This window comes from Diadema setosum, chromosome 1 (genome assembly GCF_964275005.1).
Source record: "Diadema setosum chromosome 1, eeDiaSeto1, whole genome shotgun sequence".
Lineage (NCBI taxonomy): Eukaryota > Metazoa > Echinodermata > Echinoidea > Diadematoida > Diadematidae > Diadema > Diadema setosum.
Genome location: NC_092685.1, coordinates 32,609,282 through 32,632,306, shown reverse-complemented (window position 1 = coordinate 32,632,306; position 23,025 = coordinate 32,609,282). Strand labels below are relative to the sequence as shown.

The window sequence follows — 23,025 nt, the reverse complement described above, 5'->3', positions numbered from 1 at the left end:
AAGCTTATGAAATGTTGTTTTGACCAAAGCTTATGAAATGTTGTTTGGCGGGGGTATAACCAGTTGCTGTAGCAACATTTCTTGTTGAGGTAGAAATTGTCCCAAAAAGGATCATGAATTCGACCGGCCGCGTCGTATCTTTCAAAAGCTTATGTACGAAATGCGAAGAGATTATAGAGGAGAGAAAAAAAAAATGAAGGACACATTTGGTAGGTACATCATAAAAGATTACAGCCGAATAACAATTCATGAAATCAACGCAATCTCGTTGAAATTTGAGGAAATAACGGGCGCAAAAAGGATCTTGAATTCAGTCCTGCATGCCGTGTTGGTTATCAAACACGCATGCACAAATGCGACAAGATTATCGGGAGAAAAGTAAAAAACACATTTTTACCCTTCTGGTGCGTGCATTACAAAAGATTACATCTGAAGTAATTCATGAAATCGCCACAATTCCGCTGATATTTGAGGTAGAAATAGGCGCAAAAAGGATCGTGAATTCGGCCGTGACGTATACCTTTTAAGAACGCACGTACGAAATGGGAAAAGATTACCGGGAGAAAGATAAAGGACACATTTTCACCCCTTCTGGTGTTTGCATCATAATATAGATTACAGCCGAATAGTAATTCATGAAAATTCGCTATCCCCTTGGAATTTGAGATAACAATAATAGGCGCAAAAAGAATCTCAAATTCGGCCCTGCATGCAGTGTATAATGTTGAAAACGCATGCACAGATGCGAAGAAATTATCGGGAGAAAAATAAAGAACGCATTTTCAACCCTTCTGGTGCATGTATCACAAAAGATTACAGACGAAATAATTAATGACATATCGCAATCCCGCTGATATTTGATGTAGAAATAGGCGGTAAAAGGATCGTGAATTCGGCCGTGACGTTGGACGTAGATAGGCATGTACGCAATGCGAAGTGATTATTGGGTGAAAAATACAGGGCACATTTTCAACCCCGTTTGGCCCGTGCATCATAAAGATTACAGCCGAATAATAATTCATAAAATCATCGGAATCCCGTTGAAGTTTGAGGAAACGATAGGCGCAAAAGAATCATGATTTTTGGCCGTGTCGTGTATCTTTTAAGAACGCATTTACGAAATGCGAAGAGTTTATCGGGGAAAAATAAAGGACACATTTTCAACCCCTTTTGGCGCGTGTATCATAAAAGATTACATCCGAAGTTATACATGAAATCATTGCAATCCCGCTGATATTTGAGGTAGAAAGAGGCGCCAAAAGGATCGTGAATTCGGCCGTGTCGCATACCTTTAAAGAACGAATGTACGGAATGCGAAGAGATTATGGGGAGAAAAATAAAGAACGCATTTTCAACCAGTATAGCTGGTGCGTGCATCACAAAAGATTACATCCGAAGTAATTCATGAAATCGTCACAATTCGGCTGATATTATTTTGATATAGAAATAGGCGCTAAAAGGATCTTGAATTAGGCCGTGTCGTATTCGTATGTACCAAATGCGAAGAGATTATTAGGAGAAAAATACAGAACACATTTTCAACCCCTTTTGGCCTGTGCATCATAAAGATTACAGCCGAATGATAATTCATGAAATCATCGCAATCCCGTTGAAGTTTGAGGAAACGATAGGCGCAAAAAGAATCATGATTTTTGGCCGTGTCGTATATCTTTTAAGAACGTATTTACGAAATGCGAAGAGTTTATCGGGGAAAATAAAGGACACATTTTCAACTCCTTTTGGCGCGTGTATCATAAAAGATTACAGCCGAAGTAATTCATAAAATCATCGCAATCCCGCTGATATTTGAGGTAGAAATAGGCGCCAAAAGGATCGTGAGTTCGGCCGTGTCGTTTACCTTTAAAGAACGCATGTACGGAATGCAAAGAGATTATGGGGAGAAAGGGACGCATTATCAACCATTCTAGCCGGTGCGAGCGTCACAAAAAGTTACATCCGAAGTAATTCATGAAATCGCCACAATGCCGCTGATATTTTGAGGTAGAAATAGGCGCAAAAAATATCATGAATTCGGCTGTGTGAAACATCTTTTAAGAACGCACTTATTATGAAATTCGAAGAGTTTATCGGGAAAAAATAAAGGACACATTTTCAACCCCTTTTGGCGCGTTGCATCATAAAAGATTACAGCCGAAGTAATTTATGAAATCGTCACAATCCCGCTGATATTTGGGGTAGAAATAGGCGCAAAACGTATCATGAATTCGGCCATGTGGTGCATCTTTTAAGAACGCACTTACGAAATTCGAAGAGTTTATCGGGAAAAAATAAAGGACGCATTTTCAACCTCTTTTGGCGCGTGCATCAGAAAATATTACAGCCGAAGTAATTTATGAAATTGTCACAAACCCGCTAATATTTGAGGTGGAAATGGGCGCAAAAAAGGATTGCGAATTCGGCCCTGCATGTCGTGTACTTTTCAAGAACGCATGCACAAATGTGAATAGATTATCGGGAGAAAAATAAAGAACCCCTTGTAGCGCGTGCATCAGAAAATATCACAGCTAAAATAATTCATTAAATCGTCGCAATCCAACTGACCACCAAGAGCAGGTTACGCAGCAAGTTCGTGCGCCGATGTTCAGAAAAAGTCACAAACGCATTTGACACAATCTGAATTTGTTCATTATCATTTTACACTGTAATTCACAAACAAGCATTCTATTTTTTCCTATTTTTTTTTTTATTTCTTGTGCAATATATAATGCAAGTTTTCCAAAAAATATTAATCTGTAGAATGTACATGGGTGGGGGGGGGGGGGGACGTCCATTAAAAAAAAACAAGAAAATGAGTTTACAAGTCATTTAATGTTTTTTTCAGGTTGTCGTTGTTGACCGGTAAATTTTCTGTTCGGTCCGGTAAAAAATGGTAAAACGGGGTGTTGCGACACGGATTGTCGCCCTTACACGGATTGTCGCCTCCTGCTCGGGGCGACAATCCGTGACGGGCGCTGGCGGCACGGATTGTCGCCCCCGTCACGGATTGTCGCCTGGCGACAATCCGTGACGCTTGTGCAGTTCCCAGTTTTTGACCTCGAAGGCGACAATCCGTGTTGGCAAAAAATTTGTTGCGACACGGATTGTCGCCCCGTCACGGATTGTCGCCCCGGGCTCGGGGTGGTTCCTCCGGTGTTAAGCTTTGGCGGGATGGGTATGACTGGTAAGTTATGCGTATGTGTGTGTGTGTGTGTGTGTGTGTGTGTGTATTGTGAGCTGCATGATATGTGATGTGTATGATTTGTTGTGTGTGTGTGTGTGTGTGTGTGTGTGTGTGTTTGGAGTATAATAATACAATATGTAGAAACTGTGCATGTGTGGTGGTTACATAGTGGTAGTGGTTTGTTTGTCTGTGTGTATACGTGTGCCTGTATAAGCTTACGTGTGTATGTGGAATATAGTGGCGCTACTGTTGCAATACAAACGCCTTCAGAGTGTATGAGCACGTGTTTAAGGAATTCACACCAGCGTTGATCTAAAAATAGTACAGGTGTGTCAACCAAATATCAGCGGTGAGGCGGGCTAGGCGAGAGAGAGAGACCGAGAGAAAATACGTACGAGGGAGGTACCCTCCCCAAATGTTATTTGTCTTTGTTCATTTTTCCCTGCAGTCATTTTCTTCCATCAGTCTTAAAAACTAGAACGTCCATACCACTATTCTTTGTCCCAGAATAGGTTTGGCATGCTTTATGCATGAGCGAATAACTTCCACACGCCGTAAAAAATTTGTCAATCGTTACTTGATTTTAGCACAAACGAACTGCCATTGCACACCGCTAATACATACGTAATACAAACAAACACCAACAAACACTCAAACAAACCTCATAATGCAAACAAACCAACTCAACACTTTTTTCCTTGATATTTATTGATTTCATTCAATTATTCATAAATCGACCCATTCTGGGTGCAACATGAACAAAAAAAAAAAGTTACAAATGGCAATTCGAAACAAAAGCAAATCCATTTGTCAATTTATACCACAAATAATCTCACTTCAACATAGATAACTCGATTATAGACCAACCCTACTAATAATTTCTTCACGAGAAAGTTTTGACATGTATAGGGCCCTACCAAACCTATATTCCTTGAATATATTGGTTTGAATCATGTAACACCTTCTTACTTACAAGGGCATATACATAAAAAACACACAAATATATTACACAAATCTAGAATGAAATCAGTCATAAAAAAACCCCACCACCCCCTCCCCTCCCAAACCTAAACAAATCTAGGGCCTACATCTATCCTAAATATTAAATCCTACCAACATCTGTCATACCATTTATAACTATCCTTCTTCAAATCCAATCCCCAACCCACGAACCCCTGATTAAACAAAACCTAAATCATCCCACACCCACATTCACCGACCCAAATACATACATACACACACACACACACACACACACACACTCACACACACACACATGAAGGTTCGTTATTCCGAAGTTTCGTTTTTTCCGAGGCTTCATTTATCCGAAACACACAATTCCCTATACCTAGTGGTTCGTTGATCCAAAAATGAAATTCGGAATAACGAACCTTCGGAATAATGACCCTTCGGACGAATGAGCCTTCGGACGAATGAGCCTTCAGAATAACAAACTTTTGCAATAACGAAACGTAACCCCCTTCGACGCACACCCGAACCGATACCACATCCTTCCTGATGAAACGATTTCCCATCAATGTTGATAAATAAGACATAATGGACCGTATGTAGAAAAGCAGCATCCGCCCGCACGGAAGCTCCACTCCGAATTCATATACAAATCTGCCAAACAAACTCATCAAATTCAAAGCTGCTGATAAAATCAATATCAATGTTTATGCCAGCAACAGCTTACTAGGTATCCCTCCCCACGCGCAGCTAAAAACACATACGCAAAAAACTGACATAATAAACACATTCTTCCATCACACACACACACACACACACACACACACACACGCACACGCACACGCACAAACGGACACTAAATTATCATGTGCACGCGCACATACATACTTCCTTGAAACCTCACCATGACTTTTTACATGGCATGTTTGCATGGATGTAGCCATGTAAGTTATGTGTTAGTATTTCAATGATTATGTCCAGAGCGATATTACCCAGCAAAATGTGCTTCGAGGGCGGGCGACAATCCGTGCCGCCAGCACCCTACACGGATTGTCGCCAGGCGACAATCCGTGTAGGGGGCGACAATCTGTGCCGCCAACGCCCGTCACGGATTGTCGCCCCGAGCAGGAGGCGACAATCCGTGTAGGGGCGACAATCCGTGTCGCAACACGGGGCATTTACCGGTCCGACAGAGACAGGTTGGACCGGCAGAAAAAATGGGTTAGTGTGCAGCCCTGCTGTATGGGATGATGTTTGTAGTGTGAGATTGGTAGGGAGAGTCATGTCAGTGACTGAACAACCTGTGAATCTGAAGTTGACTGGAAAAGCATAAAAGAAACATGATTTCAAATATTTTTTTAGAAAAAAAAAATCAATCCGAAAGTAAACTATATGTACATACTACTTTTATGTGATGGTCCTATTGGTGACTACATGTTGTACATGTGCTTCATTAGCCTTTTCTATGATATTTGTATTTGGGACATTGTTTCTCTTATTCTCATTTACACACTTGCACCTCAAGGATACTTAATTGTCTTTCTTCTTTCTTATCCTATTTTTGTCCGCTATTTTTTGTTGTTGTCAGCTTTAATGGTGACACCAGACAGAAAGTAGATTTATGGTGCATTAAAACCCACATTAGAAGGAATAACCAGAAAGCCAAAAAGACCTGTTAGGAGTGTTAGTTTAGTTTCAAAACATGATATGAGAATAAAACTATGCTCTCTTTGCCATGTTAATTAAATGGCCTCCAAAATCTTGAATATCTCAATAATGATAATAATAATACATTACATTTGTAATGCGCTTAATACAATGTTTCTAAGCGCACAGGGAAGAGACGAAAGGAAAAATGAAAAATGAGGGAAAACAGACAGGTCAAAACATAAGTAAGAATAACATGACATAAATCAAATGTGTACCAGTAATTAAACACATACAATAATTGAATTACACTCAACACATTAACTTAGGGAAGGAATCAATATGGGAAAAGATAAGTTTTAAGTAGTGCCTTAAATGATTCTACTGATGGGGCTTATCGTATATGAATGGGTAAATTGTTCCAAAGCTTGGGTGCAATAACTGCGAATGAGCGATCTCCGTAGCGTGTCTTAGTGCGAGGTCCGGGTAACAGTTGAAGACTGTCTCAAAACCCTGTAGGATGCATCAATCCACCAGATTCAGATTCAGCACCCCCAAAATACTGTCATCATAAAACCATCATTAAAAAATATATATTAACCATGATAAGGAAATACTTTGATAGGAATTTCAGTTTTTGGCAGTCATTGGTATATCAAAACCCTGAGAGATGCGTGAGTTACTTCAACCAGATTCAGATGCGACATCCTTGAAATAGGGTAAAACTGCAATTTATTATCTGTTTTTACCTTCATTAGGAAATATTTCCAACTCCTCAAGGATGCATTGAAATCATCCAGATTTGGATTTAGCACACTTGAAATATTTATAGGTTAGAACCATCTTTTATCTCTTAAATTTTTCACCATTTATAAAGAAATACAGTGTATACAGGATTTCAGATTTTGCCGACCATATTGGTGGCCATCATGGCATTTTACGTGGTTTGAAATGCAATTCTTGGGATGCCTCATTTATAGAACCACCATATAATCACGATTTGAGTGTTATCGGCTGCACAGCTACTTTGTGGTGTTTGACCTGGGAAGTAGAGGTCAACTGCGTAGCACCAAACATGCCTTCATCATTCACATGCAAACAATCGGTAGAGAACACAAATGGCATGCACTTTTCGCTGCTACCAGAAACAGAAGTGGGTCTGTCAGCCACTTGTGGGGAGTCGCGATGGGAAGTGACAGTGAACTTAAAGGGGCATCATTAGCACTCCTGTGCCCGACTATGTATAAATGGGGCATGAGATGCAAGCAATTCATATAATGTACAATCTGCGCATTGGTGCGTTGATCATAGGTTTCTTTTCATTGTCTGTATGTTAATGCTTAATTGCATGTATCACAACATGTGCTGAGACTCGAAAGATGACTGCTGTGAGGTTCCTGGAAAGTTTTTGTCAAAACTTTACAATCATTTAACACTGGCTTTTGGGTGCATTGCGTGAAGTGCCCTTTAAAATCCAACTGAAGGGCAACTCTAACCTGCTCTTTAATGCATTGGTTTGTTTATAAAATGCATTATCCCAGTATGTGTTATGTGACTAAATCACCAGGGCTCTGCAGCGGCGTTCAAAATGACAAGCACTGAGCATGAGGTATGTTGTGTGTGTCTGTGTGCTTGTATGTGTGTGTACGGTGCTGGCTGGTTATCTCACAGAATTTGAGGAGCTTTCACAGTATGAGGTAGTAGGACTAGAGGGGATTCCATGGGGGAAGTCTGATAAACCTGGAAAAGGAAGAGCAATGCTCCAAACCGTTTCCTTAACTCCTCGTCACATACCACTCTTGGCAACAACCTCCTGCACGCACGCACCTCAGCTCAAGTTTAGTTTGACTATCACATTCTGATATGAAATACATTGTGGACTGGAATAATCTGTTCCAGTACAGCTGTATGAATTCTCATCATTTAAGATCATCCTTGTTTTCTTTGATTCTTATACAAATGTATGATTTTGACACACATATACACACACACATACACACACGCATACACACACACAATAATTTGCATCTGACAACATGTCATACCAAATGTATCAATATATGCTGTACAAGCACATTTCAATCCTTTGTTGTTTTTTTGTAGGGTGAAGAAAGAGAAGATATTAACTCTGTACTGCATGTACTTACTAACTATGATGTATGTAAAGGTAACTTTGTTATGTCTGTTTTCAGTGCATTTCAGAATTGGAAGAGTTAATACATGTCTAAGAACAAAACAGTCTACAGTATGATTTTAAGGGAAATTCACAGGGGAAGTTTTTGTAAATACAGAGGTATTAGAGTAAGCCAGAGATTATGGAAGTCACAGAAAAGTTATACATGAGATTAGAAGCTTGGGTTATTACTTACTATTAGTCAGATAGCTAATTTGTGTGTCAGAGGTCTTGGTCTTGTGACTTTAATGTCCACTGGTAAGAAGGATAGAAATGAGTGGCCCTAATTTCTGAGTTGCCTGCAATAACAGGGTTGAAAGGTCAAGACCAAAGGTCACCCAAATGTAAATAATATGTTATTTCTGGCAGAACCTCCTCTTAAAAAGTCCAGTAATTTATTGTTATAGATAAAAATGAATTTGGAAATGTTTCTTTTGCAGCAGAGAGGGTTAAAGGTCTTTGGTAGGTAAGTAGTCGAGATTGATGAACTTCATGAAAGGCACTACTAACTGAGCCAGCTCCACCTCCCTTTTGACAGGGCTGACAAACATCAAATAAACAATATGATGGACTTAACAGTATATTAACAGTATAAGCTTTTGATAAGGGTTACATGAGTTCACTCCGGGAGCCAATATATGTACACGGCTTTTTTTAGTATAATGTGTCTGAGCAAAACTGAGTGACTGTACAGTTGGTTGCCAATCAGAAGTGGCAGTAAGTGTTTTCCTTTGCCATGATTACATTTTTCATTTCAGTATAAAATGAGGTTTTGAGTTTCTGAATTAATTAATTCTCACATATATTTCTTTACAAAAAAAACTTAGTTTACTTTTTTTACAAAAATGATTGAATTAAGAACAAAAATGACCAATGATATGAAATATACATGGCTTAGATTGACAAACGCGTTGATGTGAGCGTGAGCAGAAAGAGACGCTATCTTCAGAACAAACATCATACAATTGTAGCAGCGACAAAGAGCAATTGTGATCCCCTTATATGCCACGCTCAAATAGCATTGAGGATAAGTGCACAATGTATTGTGACCATTTGGCTCAAACTAGAGGAGATCTTGTGGGAACTTCAAAAAATAATTGAAAGGACAAGAAAATATAAAGAGACCTTCATAAACATAAGGATTGAGAGAATGTAGCAATATTAGTAGAACACATCACTGAAAGTTTGAGGAAAATCAGACAATCCGTTCAAAAATTACGAATTTTTAAAGTTTTTGTGCAGTCACCGCTGGATGAGAAGACTACTGCAGCATTTGATGTCACGTGAGTACAACAATAAAGGAAAATATAAAGAGAATTTCACAAAATTTCATCTTTTGAAAAAAGTACACATTCCCTTGACTCATTACTGACATATGTTATGGGTAATATTATTCTCCCTGCCTTTAGAAAGGGGCAAGTCAAGTGCTCTTTTATTATGCAAAAAAAAGTGCAAATATGTTGAATTTTCTTTACATTTTCTTTATAATGTTGTACGCATATGACATCGCAAGCTGCAGTAGTCTCCTCATCCAGCAGTTCCAACACAAAAATTTTAAAAATTCATAACTTTTGCATTGATTGTCTAATTTTCCTCAAACTTTCCCTGATGTGTTCTACTAATATTGCTGCATTCTCTCAATCTTTATGTTGATGAAGGTGAACTTGTCCTTGAAGTACTTCTGAAAAGTATCTGACAGCTTTGGAGGTGATTACCCTCTTATGTGTGCACTCCCTCCCCCCCCCCTTCCTTTTTCTTTCTGTCTTTACTAAGATTGTACTGTATCAGAATAACATGCCAATTATGAGGTTAAAGCTATAAAGAGATTTGAAGTCTCTTAATATTGTTCTTTGTACTGTAGTAAGATACAATGTATGTCCATTTTCTTCCAATCTCTTTCTGAGAATAGTCCGATTTCAAAACTTCAACATGTTTACAGTAATGAATGTATGAATGAATCAGTTTGACATATTTACTGCACAAATCATTGTTCCAAGCTGTAAATCAGCCCTCACTTTCTAATGTTACAACAATTCTGGACAGTGTCACCACAGATGCAAGTTATTGCTCTCTAAATTTATTTCCTTCATTGTATCAGTAGATGAAATGGAACCATGTGTTTCTGCAGGCCTCTGTTCATCGCTAAGGTATCAGTTTCCACTCCTATGTGCTTTTCCATGAAGATTTGGCATGTGAAATCCATAGCCATTGCTTTGATGACATTTTATGATCTTTGACCCGTTATGAAAGTAAGTGGAGTTTTTCTTCCTGTGGACTAGAGTATCGATAAACTGTCAATCTCCATGTGGACTTTAACCCAGGATGTGACCAAAGACTTCTAAGCTGCTCTAATATGTGTTTGCTCCCTGCTGCTCCAGAATGTCTTAGAGCTGATTGGAATGTACTACTTTCTTTGCTCAATGTTTAGTGTCAATCTCATTTTTTTTTTATAAAGTTTGGCTTTGCAAGACTACTCCATGCTCAAAAGTGGTATTTTCATCAAAGGTGTATCCCAGGTCAGAAACCAGTGGGGACTGGTGTGCGTAGTCATGGTAGCCCCATAATGCATCGAAGGAAACTTGTGAGAGTGTTAATTGAGTGATGAACACTAGCAGGAGCGATGGTCTTCTTCATCTGGCACTTTTCACCAGGCCTTTTCATTCTACTTCCCAGTGGCAGAAGCCATGCCATCTTATCTGTGTAGGTGATGTCACAGATCTCGATTGATAATTCCCTTTCCTCATCCTCTGTGTTTGCTGGAATGCATCATGACCATTGCATGTCACGGTTTGTGTGGCAGAAGAGTGGAAGTTTGCTGCAGAGCCTCTGTCTATATGAGGTCAAGGCGCAATGTGTGAATGCCTGTTGGATGATCGTGATACAGTCAGCCATGGATGAAAGTGACCTCATCACGCTGTACATGCAAGTGTTGTGGGGATGCTCAAACATCAGATCTCTGCAAAAGTTGGTGAGAACTGTCTCTGTAGCTAACTTTAAATCGCAATTTTGAATTGTTAGGAATATATTATCTCAATGTTAACTTGGGTTTTTTTTTTCTGACTCCTGCACAGTCTTATTGAAATTTGTTTTTGTATGCAATACCTGTATGTGACAAAACTCCACAGAATAAATATGGTAGAGAATTGTTGTCCCTTGTCTTCCATGATAGATCTGTTTGTTCTATCTTACTATGGTTATGATAAACCTTATATTGGAGCTTTGAGAGCTGAAAACATACATGTAATGTCAGTCATCATGTTGGCTCATTCACAAGATCTCATAATGTAACCATAAAGGCTTAAAAAATATCAAACAGCTGTGAGATGTAGGGGCCTTGCTGAGAGTAATGCGGGCAGTTACTGCTAAAATCCAGTTTCCATACATGTGTAGATTATTATGAAGAGAATTGTTAAAAAACAATTTTTATTTTCATTTTGATAATATGTATCAGCCTTCTACATTGTGAAGTTCTCAATGCAACTGCAAAAGATGTATAGTTATATGCATCAAGAGGTAACCTGTGGTATTTGGATAGCCAATAATTGTGCACAAAATCTCTCTTTTTGCACTCCTCTGCATTAGAGTCCTTGTGAATTGAGTGATTTCATCTCATAGATATTGCTAGTGATGCGAAGAAAAAAGTTTGTAAGATAAGGCAGACTGAGAGTTTTTGGGACAACTAAAAGGCAACGAGATAGAAACAAATTCAATTTGACTGCAAATATGCGGAAAGGGGAATATGATATGATATAGACATACGGGGATATACCCAAAGAGTATTCAAGATTTTTTCTCTTTCATTGCATACCTGCATGAGGTCTTTGTACAATGTATAGCATGGTTGGAATCGAGCCCATACCAGTCTTGAGAGGAAAGCAAACTTGGCAGGCTGCAAGCTGTGCAAGCCTCCATTGTCATGGAGTTAGTCACATGACCCTTGCCCTATACTCTGTGTGTGCCCATGTAGTCTTACTTCAAGAATTGAGTGAGGGGGAGCCAACAGGCAAACTGAAGCTAATCCATAATCATGTTGTGTGTCTTTGGACAGAAGCTTATGCCCGTCTTAACAGACCACAAAACTTGGGTTAGCATTGACTGTACTGACATTTATGAATCTGATTGCTCAAAATAGTCATTCCTTTCTTAATTACTTTTGTTTTGTTTTGTTTGTTTGTTTGTTTGTTTGTTTGTTTGTTTGTTTGCAAACCAATGGGAGAATTGTTTGGTGACAATTCCATTGCTGCAGCTAATTTACATGTGTGCTTGAGACCAATATATTGATTTAATGCAGTATTTGGTTGGTACCCTGAGGTACAAAAGAGCTGTATCCTTGATTACTAGGATATGGGCAAAAGCAATTTTTAGTGATTTATAGAAGATTTTGTAGCACTAGTGTACATAACCTTTATGAATTCCTGTATAATTATGGATGTTGGGCCTCCCAATGTACTTTGTACATCATAAAGTAAATAAAGCATCAGTTTCTTTCTTCTAATGCAGTAATGCTACAGTTTAAGTTTGTGCACTCCCTTTTCATTCCCTCAAAATCCTGCAGTACCTTTGGCAAGATTTTTGTTTTGTTTTGTTTTTTACCATAATGGTAAATGATATTGTAGGGATAGATCGAAAGTGTGTCTGTTTCTTGTTATGATTTGACAGTTAATTGGCCATGGGCAGAGGTGGATGTACTACGATGTAGACATCACGCCATGTTCCTGATACGCACCTATCTAACTTCCCCCTCAGCTCCCCCCCCCCCCCCTTCCCCCTTCAAGTTTGGAACTGATAAAACACACATCTTAGGGGTGTATTGGCCCGAATTAAGTCAATTAAAAAAAATATATATATATTATGCACCTTATACAGCAGGCATGGAGAGTTTTAAGGGCAGGGTTTTCCCCATCTACAGGTAGAGTCACTTCATATCACAGATAGAGAAAAGAGTTGATCTACCACTTGTCACTTGTAGACTGTACACCATGACTGAACAAAGATGACGGAAACCAGGAGTGGAAACTGCTCACCTTATTTTTTTTTCTTTCTTTTTTTTTGGGGGGGGGGGGGTTCAGGATTAGTAGGGGATGAAACTGACAGAAATAATTTTTTGAGAATGTCATTTGACAAAGAGATTACATCTGACAAAGAGTAATTTCCGTTGTCAGAAAACTGCTGCTATGTTACTATATTGCTGTAAAGCTGTACTGCTGTTTGCTGATATTCATATAGTTAATGTGCTAATTAGGCGAGCTTATGAGAGGAAATCAGGGATTGGAGTGTAATGCAGTTAAATAGCACTATGTCAGCATCACATCTAAAGTGGTGGTGCATACAAGTGCTATATAAATTTCATGATAAGCTGTGCAAGTGATATATGGATCAGTTATGCAGAATCTGACGTTGATATGATTTTCTTCCTGCATCCTATAAGTGATGATTTTTGTCTTTCATTATTCAGAGCTCATGTATACATCTGTGCACAGCATTACTAGATGTGTCTTGTACATCTCAGAAATTACTGTAAGTGACTTAAATAGTCACACAACTTGAACAAGGACCAATTACCAATTAAATACCAAAACACCTTGTGTTTTGAATATTTTACAAGAATAAACATATATATATGAAAGCATTTATAGTCACGTGCATGTATAAAAATTTTCTCTAAAATCATTGGGTAAAAAACATGACAGTGATTTATCACATTTGGACAGTTCAGTCGTACTGTTCTTTGTGTTAGTTTACATTGTTTTTCTATGCAAATATCACATTTTGCTCAGTAGGTCAGAGAACTCAAAGAATTTTTTCCCATTTTTTATTTATTTGTTTGTTTATCTTTATTTTTTTTTCGCTGATTTTGGCCAAATATGCATGATATAATCATTTGTATACTGGGAATACTAATGCTTGCTTCAGTTCGGGATTTTTTTCCCTCTTTCTTCTTTTTTTCCCCTTCTTTCTCTATAGCATTTCCACGTCACGAATGTGCAGTGGGGGTGTGACATGAATAGGTCATTTAGCCAATTAGGTCCAGACGGAACTGGGGGATTATCTCTCAGAATCATTTGAATCAGGCGTTATCTAGGTAACTATATCATTTGTTTGATGTAGTTACATTCCTGTTTATGAACCCATCCTGTGGACAGTAAAATTTATCAGCACAACATGTCAGCATGCAGACACTGAATGATAATATGAAGAAGTGAATGAATTCTCTTTTTATTGTATTCATGCTTCAGTGTTCCAGTGTACAGTATCACATGGGTCCCGTTTCATAAAACTTGTTATCAGTGACAACTGCTACATTTCTATGACAACTTTGCTCTCAGGCAATCAGATTCAATGATTTCAGTAGCTTATAACAACTATGACAACTTGTCACTGATAACAAGTTTTGTGAAATGGGGCCCTGGAGATGATATACATGTACAGCTGTATTGACAGGTTGACTAAACACGATGTAATCTCAGTCATGTATTTAGAAAGTGGCAACAAAACTATGAAATATCTGGTCCAAATTCTCATTCGAAGAGATAAAATTCATTAATTGTATCTCCAATGAGATTTTAAAATCCCTCAAAGAATGTGAACAGAAATATACTAGAGAGAACGTGGAATGTCTTCGTATGGTTGCGACGACACACACACATTAATGAAAGATGTGCGTCATGACTCAATTTGATTAAAAATTTCACTACCATGCAATATTCTCTGACGTTTTAAAGGTGTGGTAACTGGTATCCTAGGGCATGACATCAGCCACCTCTTTGGGTGACGTACTTGCATGGGAAATTTACCAATCAGGCCTCGTGCGCACATCCAATTTTGGTCCAGATGTCGAGTCATCGTTGCACTCGCTGATGACAGAATAATGCGTATCTCCATTTCCTTATGTTAGCATCACCAGTTTCTGACAGAGCAGCCAAAGACCTAGATTGGCCCATTATGCCATTATGAGACTGGTGATACATCTTTCACAAGATCTCAAGTTTGGCTCTCTCTTTTGACTTTTGCAAGATAAAGAGAGGTCGACAAGTAACAGATTTCTTGCTTGATACTGTATATTCCATATATTCTGAGATGTTTTTATTTTTTAGAACTTGTGAAAGGACTTATATCCACAAAATCAATTACATGCAAAAGTATTGCCTCCTGTAGTATGATGCAGTGCACATTGTTTATGGTGCTGTCGCACTGTCCTGAAATTGATGCAACATGGCAATGCGAATATGGAATTTTCAATTTCGTGCAAAGTTGGCTCTGAACATTGTCAAAAGCTAATTAACAGCCAAAGCAAGTGTGATGTGTACAGAAGGTCATGCAGTGGCACTCGAACCGCACATGAAGGCTACACAAAGAGAAGTTTACCCGAACGACACAGGAGGGAAACACAATCAGTGGTTACATAAAGATTTTCCCCCTGTTCAGACGCAAGCCAGTTTAACATACCAAAACTCGATAAAGAAACGACGCATAAAGAATCATCATATAGCCAACAGACGGTTCAGACACTAATTTCGACCATTCGGGAAAAACGTATAGATGTGCACTTTCACTTTGTGCATGTTGTTATGGTCATGAGTGACAGGTACAAGGTCATCTTTCATGCTCGCTCCCATTAAGCCCCGCCCAGTTATACCGTTCTATGGTTGGCATACATTCAGACGCACAATGGACACGATGGAATGCTGATTCATTATCGAGTTCTAGTTCGAAACAATGCTCTGACCGTCGTTTCGCTATATGTCGTTTTGTTTTTTAAGTCATTCCGTTAGTCAGCGTTCAGACGCATAAATTCATCATATACAGATACCATTCTAATATTAATTTTTTTTTGCGTCTGAACACCCTGTTGGCCACTGCTCACAAAGTTGGTGCCAGAGCCTGAGAAACTGCATGGGTAGTCATATGATAGCTTGAGATGCCCTAACGAATGATCCATCCAATGTCTATGCGATCAGAGCCGAATTTGAAAGTTTACTTTATCATGTGTCCATCTTTACTCAATTTTGGGACAGTGTAAAGCCTGCTTATGAGGTGGAAAATTGGTAACTTTCTCAGGAAAGGGATGGTACTGATTTCTAATGTCATCCCTATATTTCTGAATCTTACAATTCAACCACAGACAAGTTTTGCTTACAAGTCCCTATTTATGAAATATGTGCCACATACATTAATCAGTAACTGATAATCAGTGGTCAATTTAGTTCTGTACTCTGTATGGAAATATATATACTAATATGATTGTACTCTGTATGGAAATATATACTTATATGATTTATATCATATGTAGTTCAGGTGTAGCTCTCCTTATAATTCATTACCTTGCCTGTCTTTTGTCCATCAAGGACTTTTTACTCCATGGGTTCATTTTCATAGAATGTTGAAAATGCCTTTTCTTTCCCTAGCTATGGAGGTACGGTTGTACCATCAAACCTTTCAGCTATGACTGCCTACCATGTATAAAATGCAGAAAGATGGGGTAGCTTTAGACAGGTTCAATTAGGTAGCCATTGCGATAGGTATTTTCAGTGCCAATGTGATCACATACGGTACACCAAAGTGCCATTTATGTAACATACCCTCGCGTAAAGTCATTTGTGTTAGCTACTGCCCCTTCTAATGACTATTGTTGCCTTAGCTTTGGACAAGTTTCAATTGCTTTTGTATGATGCAACTGCCAACTTACATGTAGCTACAGAAAGCTGGTTGCTCTGCTGCCGTGCGCCATTATGCAATCATTGTGCACACTTTTCGGCCATCTAGTAGAGATCAAGTCCTGTTGCAGTTGGTAGGTGGTCGCTGTTCACAGGTTCTTAAGACTCTCTCTTTGCAAGGGATTTTCTTGCATTCACTATTGGTCTGCAGGTAGTTGCTATAGACAGGTGGCAGCCAGAGCAGGTTTGTCTGTATTTCAGCAACTTTAGAGTAATGATGGAGGTTATTGCTTTCAGTGCAAAAGTACAATTTGAACTTTGATACATTTTGTTTTGTTTTATACAACCATATGTCAAGCTGTTTCAGAATAAACTGGAGAATATTTAGTTTCAAACACACAAATGGATGTATACGGTGTAATTTTTATGAAAATGAATGAACAAATGTATGTTTTTTGCATTTCTGTCATTTGTTGAGTGATATCTCACAACTTACTTAACTCTGTCATATCTATGGACAATCAGTGGGTCAGCATACAGAATTTGAGACAGTGACATTCATGTGTAACAGATTGCTTCCCCCGCCCTCTCTCTGTTGCCCACACAATGTCTGTCACACTTTTCACATGACAGCTTGTGCCCTGTGACAAGATTAGACTTGCAAAAATATTTATGACATAATGCTTATGTTGAATGCTAGAACTGATCAGAATGTAATCAGAGAAAGTTTCTGTGCAGCAGCTTTTTTATTGTTCTAAGCAACTGACATTTCACCCAGTTATATTTTGTAATATGGTAATAAGTCATTTTGCTGAAATTATGGCCATTAAACAAATCAAAACAATTACTCCTGCACAGTAACTGTGTGTTCACTACACCTTCATGTGTGAACTATCATGATTACCCATGTTCATTGTTTACCTGAACTTGACCTATCTCTTTCAGACATTCATTGTCAGGCAAGCCAGGCAGAAGGACAAGCTGTCACTTACACTGAAGCATCCCGGAATGGGGAAAGGCCCCTACATTGAGAGCTACCCTATCCACAGTGATTACCAAGGTCAGTCCAGTCAATATGCTCTCATTGCGTGTAGGCTAAAAAATATTTGAATAATTAGATACAACCCTGAAAGCAGGCATCTGTTTGAAAGTCAGTTTATAATCTTGACAGCTGTCCCATATGCAGTGATCAAGGTGACACATAGCAAACTAATGAATACTTTGCATAGCAGTTGTTAATTCGTTGTGAGCGATGGCGTAAAGTGCCTGTGTGCCATGGTGCCATGTTATTGTTGTTATTCTGAGACTGCCTTTTTGGAAAGCCATGTAACTTTTTATAGAAGCATTTATGCTGTAGAGAAAAGCTTTGGCCTGATTCATATTTTTTTAATGAAGCTAGGACTATGTTTCTTGCAAATGGCCAGTATTAAAACAAAACCCCCAAACAGACTTCAAAATTGTGTTCTAAGTCATGATTACACAATACTTTCATGTATAGCTATTGTACGTCTGGGAGGTATGACTTTTTGAAGACTCAATCTCGACAAAAAAATTAGAATTCACTTGAAGAAATTAATATGTATGTTGCAACCTATGTATAACAAAACCCCCAAACAGACTTATTATATGTATATATATATATACAGACTTATTATATGTATATATATACAGACTTATTATATGTATATAATAAATGAAGTTGGAATCTAATGCATTATGTCAACTTGTTTGTCTTCATCGTCTTCATGCTCTTATTCCAACTCGCGGATGATATTATGATAATACCATTATATATATGAGGAATGTAATAGCGCATGCTTTCAGTGTACTGTGGCATATTGCGATTTATTAATCAGTATGTGTGCAGTTGTCCATTTTAGCCAAGATTGAAGCTAGTTGGGAAGCTGTTGACTGAGTTGCATGTGCTAACATGGCACACAAAGAGTCAAAAAGTAGGGGGTATGATAGTCACAGTTTTAGCCAATACCTTTCTACAAGCTGTGTAAGGATATCATCTGTAGTGACTATCAAGTTCAGCTGTGTAGTTAGCATGTCTTTACAAAGTGTCATTTATTACAGCCTCACATATATTCCAAATGTTGTTGGATGTGTTTTTATGTCAGCATGAAATGTTATTATCATCAACACTTCCTGTCTGGCATCCTGCATCATATGCAATATCAGTGACACCTGGACAAGTATCCTTGTCACGTTTATTTCTTGTGATACTGTCATGTACTAATTGATATATCATGTGTCTCATAATCACACATGTCTTTTAAACTCTTGCCCTTTGTATGTACTTCTGTTGTAGTAGCTGGTATGGCATGTGATATTTTCTCCCTCTTACCTGTTCGCTATTTTCTCCTTGCCCCCACAGGAGTTAAGTTAGCCAATGAGGACATGGTGTTTCCAGCAGTGGACGACCTCATCGCCTACCACCTTCACTCTGATGGAGCGTTGCCATGCCGACTGGCCCTGCCCATGGCTGTCATGACTGCCAGGAACCTCCGGGAGATCCAGTCTTTGGCTATTCTGGAAGAAGGTTCGTTTGGCCCGTGGGTGTTTGAGCTTCCTAAACATTTTCACATGATTCCTTCCTCGTGCAGTGTGGGCACCAAGCTTCCTGTTAAAATCATACTTGTATCACAACCTTCATAGCTATTTCAGTAGTTCGGATTCATTGTACTAAACTTGATCTTAAAACATAACTGAAATTATGACTGTATGGTAGAATTTGCAATTCAGATTGACTTCAGTGATGCCATCACACATCATTTTGTATGCTTGATCTTAACAATAAAGAAATACAAGTGTCCATGCCTTGTACTCAGCATCTTCAGAAAGAGATTCAAAAGAAATTTAATTACATCAAGTCATGCCAAAAATTTATGTCGTATTTTACAGAAAGCTGGCTCTATTGCTGTATTAGGTTACCACAGATCACCAATATATCTCTCTATTAAACAATGTGTTTTGAAGAAACTTTTTTTTTTAAAGAACACTTTCTGTGTAAATTCTATGGAAATCATCAAAGAGATATTTTCCTTCATTCATTATGTACTATAGAGTGTGTGTTCGGCTGTATGTAAGCCTACATTACAGAAATTTCAGATAGACCTAACTTGTCATCAGTATCAAGAATTGGCAGATATTAATTCTTTGCCTAAGATGAAGCTCAACAACATAAGTAGTATTATGAATGTTGCATCGCTTACTTTAGTGTTGCATCTCTTTGGAAAAGTTGCCTTTTATATCATTCCTCTCTTCACACATTTAACTGCCCTGTACAGACTTCTGGAAGTCCACACACAGCAAGTCCCCTACAGCACCAGTACCACATGATCCTTTCAATGTAGATGCAACAAAAGGAGTAGAGGACTCGCCCAGTGATTTCACCAGTGCAAGACCAGTTTTGAATCAGAGTTTATCGGTTGGTGCCAAACCAATCATGAAGACGGGTTTGGATACAGATCTATTTCATAACCATGAGGCAGTTTTAAGAACTACTCCTGCTACTGCTGTTTACGGCATGCTAACGACCACACCTCCAGTGATCTATGAGAATGCAGAAACCAAAGAGAAATTGAACAGTAGCAGACCCAGGAGCCTTGATAGTCTTACCCAGTTGTCATTACAGGAGTCAAGATTAAGCAACAGTGGGATTCCAAACAGACCTGGCATACTCAGACCACCTTCAGAATTTGACCGACAGGACATGCGCTTCAGCAGTGCCAGTGAATTTGACTTTGTGACCTCAGTGACAGAGCAGCGTTACCCACCACCAAAATGTGCACCCCCACCCCCTCCCCCAAATGAGGAATTGTCACCCAGTATTTTCATGATGTCTCCGGTTCAAGCGCAGTGCCCAGTGTCTGCAGTCAGGCCAGCTGTGAGTGGAGTTGAGTATTCTCTGCCCAACAATGACCAGCCACCACTACCTCCCAAGAGATCCGCTGCATCCTCAACCTATGGAACATCGTGGCCACAGCACCAAATTTCAGTGTCAACAGGATACAGGCATCCAGGACCCAGCAACCAGAGATTGGATGCTTATCAGACCCCACAACCTGGTAACTCCATTTGCAGTTTACAGCAACAGTGGCAGCAGCAGCAGCCATTAGCTAATTACTCAGCCCCTCCCCCAGCAGCCAGCTCACACAGCAGCCGAGCTCCTGACTCATCGCAGTTTACCACTGCCCCAAGGGCAGCTGCTCAAATGCAAAACATCCTGCAGCCGACTCCAGCTGCCGCAGCGCAAAAGCAGCCAGACACTCGCTCTGCACTGCCAGAGTTTGACCCACTCTTTGAGTCAGAGTACAGGCATCCACAGGCAAGCACAGGCCTCCTCACACAGGGTAGCAGCAACATTTTGAGCACTCTTGATATACTCGTTAAGGATATGTTTGTCCAGTGTGATGTCCCTGCAGTGTCGGTGTCAGATGTGTGTAGTACTCTCCCTGTAAACAACAACTCAAAGCCAGCAACAATGACCCCTGTATCGAGTGCAAGTGAAAGTGTTTGTGAAGCAAGAGAGCCGCACTTCATCAAGGTGCCCATGGACAATGAATATACACCCGATCAGGAGGAAACAATATCGGATCATGAAATGGACGAATTACTCGATGCCGAGGAATCCCTGTCTCGCTCACTAGATAGCAATGAGAGACTAGACTATGATGTTGTGGTGGAAACCAGTGAATCAATAGGTATCCCTTTCACTGAAAACCAGAATGGCAATCACCAAGTGCTCAGCCAGTCAGTGGAAATGAGTGACAGAGTAGATGAAAGTGAGATTGAACAATCAAGGGAGGAGAGGAAGGATTATAAGAGGAATAAGTCCAGCTTGTCTCAAATCAATAGGAAAATCAAAGGGCTTGGTGAGTTCCTTTTTTTTTTACTTACGTTTTTCTCTTGCCGAATAAGTTGTGTCAAATTTGTAGTTCGTATTGCCACCAAGTCCACAGGCATTCAAATTCAGGAGAAAATATATGTATTCGCACTGAAGTGGCTATCATGAAATTTGTTAAGGAAACTGTCCGTAGAAACCCAAAAGGAAGGAAGTGCTGATTTAGTCAGTGCTCTGCATTCAAGTTGTTGTTTTTTTTAACTAACCATTTAATGATAGGCCATGTACTGTACATGTATACATTCATAATTACACAAACACACACCAGATCTCAGCAAATTGTATTGTGTGTATATGTTTTTGCGTGATGCAAGATTACATTAAGACTTTTTTGTGAACGATGGATGTTCATACCTGACTCATACAACCCTGTACTGTGTATGCATGATGACGCATGAAAGTTGATGGCCCTTTTGTGCCATGGGAGTGGAAGACCTAAAAAAAGTTTGTTTTATTTCATAGATTCATTCTGTCTGATCCATACAGCGTGACATTCCATTCTGTGCTACAAGATGAACCATCAATTTGAAAAATTGCACGCTATGTGCCAAGAGTCTTTAGAGTGCCTGAGACCATTCACCTTAAGTATTGAGGGATTTTTGAGGGTATGTAAATTCTCCATCTCCAAACCAAACAGTGCCACTCGAAACTGCATGCAGACTATTCTGAGACTGTTGTGATTTTTTTTTCTTTAATTTCCTGGCAAACATTGTTGAGATTTGAAGGAGCTTTCAAGGTAGTACAACCAGCCTCTTCTGTGAACCCTTCCTTTTGATATCGAACTCTAGCTTACGTTTTTCTGACTCATGCCTTGGAATACAGTAGTCTAACAGCTGATGAGACAACCTCCATAGTTAGCCATGATATGTAATCTATTGGTTTGGGGGAAACAGACAGGCTTTTCCGTTCGCCTTAGCCAAAGGCTCAAATGAGCTATTGTGGTCATTCAATGTCCAGCATCCGTTGTGCCTTGTCGATCGTGGAAGACTTTTGACATGTTCCACTTCTTCTTGAAAACCCTATGATGGATTTCCACCAAAGTGAGTTATTGTGGTCATTCATTGTCCAGCATTAGCAAGCATTTTCCATTGTGCAAGACTTTTTTTACCTTTTCCTCTCTTTCTTCAATAATAATCATAATAGTGCCTATTGGTATAGCTCACAGGTCCACCTTTCTGTGCTCATGGCACCTTATGATGGATTTCCACCAAACTTGGCAGTACTACCCTAGTTAGAGGAAGAGGATCTCCATAATATTTTTAAAACTTGCTTCTCTAGAGCCAAAAGTGACTGAAATATGTTAATGCCATGGTTAAGTGCATTTTAAGCAATTGTAGTTTCAAGTTTGGTTGTGGCAGATCCAGGAGTGATCCCTACTTGCACCATGACTCCCATGGGCATCCCACTCTCCCTCCAAGAATCCCTCTTCTCTAGTAGTTATTTCACCTGAGCCAAATGGCTCAAGTGAGCTATTGTGATTGCCCACTGTCCG

General features: G+C 39.3%; 1 protein-coding gene across 1 annotated transcript in view; it reads left to right on the top strand.

Annotated features, from left to right (window-relative positions):
* Window positions 1–23,025, top strand: part of LOC140229884 (uncharacterized) — a 100,557-nt gene that overhangs the window by 59,105 nt on the left and 18,427 nt on the right. Inside the window, exons 6-8 of the mRNA XM_072310092.1 lie at window positions 17,570–17,684; window positions 19,005–19,169; window positions 19,918–21,504. Of these exons, the coding sequence (XP_072166193.1) occupies window positions 17,570–17,684; window positions 19,005–19,169; window positions 19,918–21,504 (1,867 nt within the window). The remainder of the gene's footprint in view (window positions 1–17,569; window positions 17,685–19,004; window positions 19,170–19,917; window positions 21,505–23,025) is intronic.